This window comes from Apaloderma vittatum, unplaced genomic scaffold (genome assembly GCF_000703405.1).
Source record: "Apaloderma vittatum isolate BGI_N311 unplaced genomic scaffold, ASM70340v1 scaffold44819, whole genome shotgun sequence".
Lineage (NCBI taxonomy): Eukaryota > Metazoa > Chordata > Aves > Trogoniformes > Trogonidae > Apaloderma > Apaloderma vittatum.
In genome coordinates, this window is record NW_009735518.1 from 1 (window position 1) to 5,602 (window position 5,602).

A 5,602-nucleotide genomic window follows, 5' to 3' on the forward strand; every position below is an offset into this window, starting at 1 on the left:
CCGTGTCCCCGCCGTGAGCGTGACGTGCCGGGCTGCGAAACGCCTGCCCTGCCCTGGCAGCCCGGCGGAGCCGCTGAGCGGTTGTGCACGGGGGAATGTGCAAGGGCTCGCCGGCGGGCAGCTCTGCAGAGGAGAGTTGCGGGCTCTCCACTCTTGCTAGTGGGACTTTTCTAACTTCGTTTCTTCTAACTCCCTGCAACGGGTGGTGCATAAACTGGCTCGATGAAATAGTCAGTCTTGGGAGCTAAGTGTGCACCATAGATGTTCCAGAGAGGAAAGAACTGTCGTGGTCCTCAGTGTCCCTGCATGAAGTGACACGCTTCAGTTAAATGTTTGTCCTAGGCACTAGTTGCAGCTCTGAAGCCTGATTTACTGGATGTGAGTCTATAGATCTGACAAGGGAATGGCCTGTAACGCTTCGTGCTCTGCCTGTGTCCCTCTGCTCTGAGGATGGAGCTGTTCTGTGAGATCTCCCCTTCGTAGGTAATACTGCAAAATTAATTGTGGCAAAGTGCTGTCTGTGTTAGATCAGCTAGGGAACCTAGTAAGTGCATGCAAGAAGCAATTGAATTTTGGTGCTTGTAGTTAACCACTTCTCTTGTGATTAGCCAGCATTGTATTTCTGACTTGTTGTCTTTATTGCGTAGATGTTGATATTATTACTTGTAGCCATTAATACACAGAGAACTATAGTGAATGATAGCTTTTACACTTTGAGCTTGTTTATAGACTGGATGACTGGTTATAACAAAAAGTGTAAGGAATGCAGTTAGGTGGATTTTAGCTGCTCTGGTTTGGGTTCTGCAAAGAACTGGCTGAGGAATACTTACCCTATTCTCTTCAATCTGCTATTTTCTTGGATAGGCTATGGAATGGGTTAAAATACCCAAAAAATAGTAAATTGTAGTAAGTCTATTTTCAGCAAGGTTCTTCTTTAACGAATTTTTTTTTAAAAAAAGTTGGTAACCAATTAACTTCCTCCATGCCTCCCCATGTCATTTACTTGTTTTTTAAGAACAGCTTAACGAAGACAGTTCCTTATGGTTTGTTTTCTCAATCTCTTACAGGGATATAGGCCACTAACTCTGGAAAACAGCTTTTTAAAAAGGAGAGGGGGGGAAAGCTTTGAAATACTAGCTCTCCTGGTGGAAATTACATTTTGGTTTTCATGTGGTGCTAGCTGAGTTGTGTTCCAGTAGCGTTACACAAGGTGCTGACACTGTAACAAACCACATCTTGAAAGCATTCGTAGAACAGACTTACCCTCGCCTGGTGACAGAGCTCATTGTAAGCAGCCGAACAGTCTCAGGCCGAGCAGAGCCCTGGCTAAGGCAGAGAAGTGTATTGCAGGCTTTTCTACCGTTCTAGGCAGTGCTCTAGGACTTGTATACACATCTTCATTAGGGATGTGATTTCATGCTAGATAAGGCTAATATCAACTGTCATGTTTTAATGTGCATTGTTTAAAGGATGATGGCTAAGTGTGCTGGGTGTTGTAAAAGCTTAACATTTCAGCTCAGTAGGCTAACTACAAATTCTCCCCTTTACCTTCATTTTCGTCCTGTAATAACCCTGTTCCTTCATCTCCAGTGTCCACAGTAGAGGGTTAACCTGTTCTTGACTGACTCGATACAGCTGCTCTCTAACTTGGGAGTTTAATAGGTTGCTGTTCTTAAACCAGCGATTTAGAAATCACATTTCTGATGGATTGCTTCTATATACTCTGAAACAACTTAGAAGCATTCTCATTAATTACACTGCTGTTAATTAAGGTACGTCTTGTATGTGCTTATAAGCATGCCTCCTTCAAAATCTGTATGGTCAGAGAGGATAATTATTCCTTAGTTAGCATTACAAAATGAATTCTCATTCTCTTGGTCCAGACGTGTGCTGTGTGACGTCAACCAGCAGCGCACTGTGCCTGTTCTGCGTACTTAATAAAAACCAAAGCAAAGTTCTGTGTTTGTGAGCTTCCGGAAACAGGACATCCCTCTTCAAACCGTCTCGCAGGCTGAAGTTGCAAAATTTACTCTTTACAGTTCGTCTCTCTCTGACTTGAGAAAGCAGGGCACATCTTCATCAGGTAACTTTTCCTTCTAGGGCTAGAACAACTTCATCCCCTTGCTTGAGCAGTTTGTCCACATCTTTAGACAACTGCCTGCGACAGAGAGACAGTGAACAGCCTTCGGAAGTGAAACCAACTTATTCTAGAGTTGTTGGTTTTGTTCTGAATAGGGAGAGGATGGGAAGAATATGTCTGCATCTTGGAAACTTTCTGTAAAACAGAATGTTGAAAACTGTTTTTTACAGTGGACACCTCTAAGATTTTTCCCGTTCTGTCTCAAACTAACTGTACTATAGGGGTTAATAATGGGGATTCATAAATTTTTTGGGGTATGTGGAGATGACGGATGTTAGGATGGAGAATAAATTGCTCAGCTACATCTAGCAGAGTGGAGAATTTTTGAGGCTGACTGTGGAAGATTTTCTTTAAAATATTTTAGGTTTCTACTTTAGTTTTCAAACTCTTGTCTGTAAGTACCATAAATTACTTCAACCCTTTTTTTAGTGAAAAAGCTGGAATTCTTGCCTGAATATTCAAGGAATTGAACAAAGGGTAGCAGGTATAGAACAAAGGAAGGTCTTTTGTCATAAGTTGCTTTTCAGGTTATAGTGCTTACTCATTCTTTATTGGCAATGTGGCAATGAGGAACTGAATTGAAATGAGTTTATGCCTGTTTTATCACTGAAAAGCTAAAAACTGATATGCTGCATGTGCAAACAGTGGGCTTCGAACAGGAAGAGCTCTTGTTCACTCTAGCAGAGGGAGGGAAACGTGGGTTAAGCTTGACTGTCTTCTAGATACCGCGTTTTCATATCCAATGCTACAATTGTCAAGATATATCACGCTTTAGGGTTCTGGTTCTCACTTTCCAGGTGACAGGGTGCAGCTGCAGCGAGGATAAGAATGGGTTTCTGACCTTCTTCTCCAGTTGCTTTGCTGATGTAAAAGCTAAGAGGTGACCATGGACAGAGAACTGTATTTTGGGTATACCCAAAGATCCCAGATCTAAGAAGATGAAAATTCATGTTTCACTGAACTTTGCTTTTCTGTCAAGCTTAAGGCTCACTACTTTGCCTGCAAGAATACACTAACATATGTGCCCTTGCTCAAAGCACCACCAAACTTGGCATGCCTGCCCTAAGGGCTTGTGCCTCGAGAGGCAGCAAGAGGGTGTGCATCTGATGTGTGCGTAGGCTGGTACATCTTAACGTTAAAATACAAATATAATGATGTGTTTGGGTGACACATTACAGTTAATAGAATACCACTTAGTTCAGACAACTACCTTGGTTGGTATTTCAGGAATCTGCAACACCTAGAAAATTCTTATCCCCTTTTGCAGCACAGATCTCTTCAGGGTTCTAATATTACAGCTGGAGTTCGAGCACATGCACTGCCTGTGCTATAGGGCTATATACACTTTTCTGCTACGATAACCAGAAAATGTTTTTATGCTTTGTAAGAATTCATTTACTTGAATGAAATTTCAATTTCCTGGCAGAGGCCACAATTGACCTTTTTTTTTTCTTTTTTCTTTTTTTTTTCTCTCTGCTCCTTTTGTATTCCTAAATTTATTGCAGTCCATTTCCAAATTAGTGGTTTGGTTGCAACAAAGGTTTGGTATTATGATTCTTGCCCTGAAGACTCATCCAGGCACATAAATAAATATAACTTCTGTAATTGTTACTGGTACCTTTCCTTATCTTGTAGCTTTCCACTTACTGAAAGATGGCAGCAATTGGGGCAGTGTCCTCCTGTTCCTGTCTTGGTGCTGGTGTACGGCTCCTGAAACCAGGAATGCAGAAGATTAGCTCCTTCAGCTTGCATACAGCAGCCAGGTGTGCTGCCAAGGATTATTATGAAGTACTTGTGTTGGGTGGAGGCACTGGTGGAATCACCATGAGTGCTCGGATGAAGAGGAAAGTGGGAGCAGGAAATGTGGCTGTTGTTGAGCCAAGCAAGGTAAGTCTTCTTCTGCTGTAACGCATTGAAAATAATAAGCATTTTCCATATATGACCAGATTGGTCTGATTGTTGTCCCTCTCCAACCCCACGTGTTCTTAGCTGTGGAGAGGAAGCCAAGTGGCCATCTTTTAGGCAGCTTTGCATGAAATTTGTGGCCCTATGACAGAGATGCATGCATCCCTCCAGCTTTGTCAAGTGAAACTCTTGGTTATTTATACAGCTTCTTTTGTTAAGCATAATGCAATGTTAAGAGCATATTGCTTCCAATTTGGAGTGATGTGCTTTCATCCTGAGGTGTGTTTAAACAGTTCTTAAATGCCCATCTGAACATTTCTTTCAGACTCATTACTATCAGCCACTGTGGACCCTGGTTGGTGGTGGCGCAAAGCAGCTGGCAGCTTCTGCGCGTCCAACAGAAAGCGTAATGCCTGAAGGTGTTGAGTGGATCAAATCTCGAGTTACGGCATTGGATCCAGATAAGAACTGTGTCTGGCTGGAGAATGATATCAAGGTAATAATGCAAAATAAAATATAATTTTAAAAATGTTATTCTCTGTCTTGAGTTGTCTGTCTACTTCCTGCTGGTCCCCTTGGAACTACCTATTGAGCAAAACCTTCCTCTAGCATCTAGGAGGCCAGGAAATTCCACTTAGTCTTATGAGAAGTACTTGATCCTAAAATCTGTTTCTGATGCAAATTATTGTAGATCACTAGGTTAGAATAACATCAGCTTAAAATATCATTATCATAAGTCTTTTCTCTGTTTATTAGTGAACTGAACACAGAAGAATATTTTGCTCCAAACACTTGGTTTTGTGTATAGTAAAGGCTGTCTGTGTAACTTGTAATGCAGTTAGCGTTTTAACAATAAATTATTCTTAGAGTTTAACATTTACATTACTACTGCTCCCTATATCTCTTTCCTTTATGACTCCGGTGCTGTCACATGAATTTGGTTTGAGGTAATGTTTTGGGTTTTGTCTATAATACCTTTTTTTTTTTTTTTTTTCCCCTTACACAACAGGTATCTTACAAGTATCTGATAATTGCCCTTGGGATTAGTCTGCATTATGAAAAGGTACTTGTTTTACAGTAATAATTTTTTTTCTAGTTTTAATGGTGTCACATAAGCTTATGATTTATTAAAGTAAATGGCTTTTCAGTACACTTATTTTTTTCACTGCAAGATATTGAGTACCAATATGAGTTAAAGAGCCAGAAGACAGCCTGATATACCAATAACAATTACCCTGTAATAACAGAAATTAATCTTGTAGAGGTCTTTTAGGACAGCTTTGTTGTGTCTCTATGGCGATAGCAGCAGATGAGGCAACAAGTTAAATCTAGAACTTCGACAGTGTGTAACAATGAGATAACAAGGTATGGCTGACTGTAGTCTGAACCATCTCTAATGTGAGGAACATGCAGCAATCAGTAAAGTCTGCCCTGCAGAATGAATTTGACCCACCCTCACCTTTCTTAAAGGATGCACTTCAAAAGGAACTTGCTGAGTTACAGTGCTTGTGCTTAAATGGGCCCTGGGGCCCTTCCCATCTACCAGGTTTTCCCTAC

The 5,602-nt window shown here is 41.1% G+C and overlaps 1 protein-coding gene across 1 annotated transcript in view; it reads left to right on the plus strand.

Annotated features, from left to right (window-relative positions):
- Window positions 1-3,771: 3,771 nt before the first annotated feature.
- SQRDL (sulfide quinone reductase-like (yeast)) overlaps window positions 3,772-5,602 on the plus strand; it is a 7,277-nt gene continuing 5,446 nt past the window's right edge. The window contains exons 1-3 of the mRNA XM_009876593.1: window positions 3,772-4,027; window positions 4,371-4,541; window positions 5,055-5,108. Of these exons, the coding sequence (XP_009874895.1) occupies window positions 3,794-4,027; window positions 4,371-4,541; window positions 5,055-5,108 (459 nt within the window). The 5' untranslated portion in view covers window positions 3,772-3,793. The remainder of the gene's footprint in view (window positions 4,028-4,370; window positions 4,542-5,054; window positions 5,109-5,602) is intronic.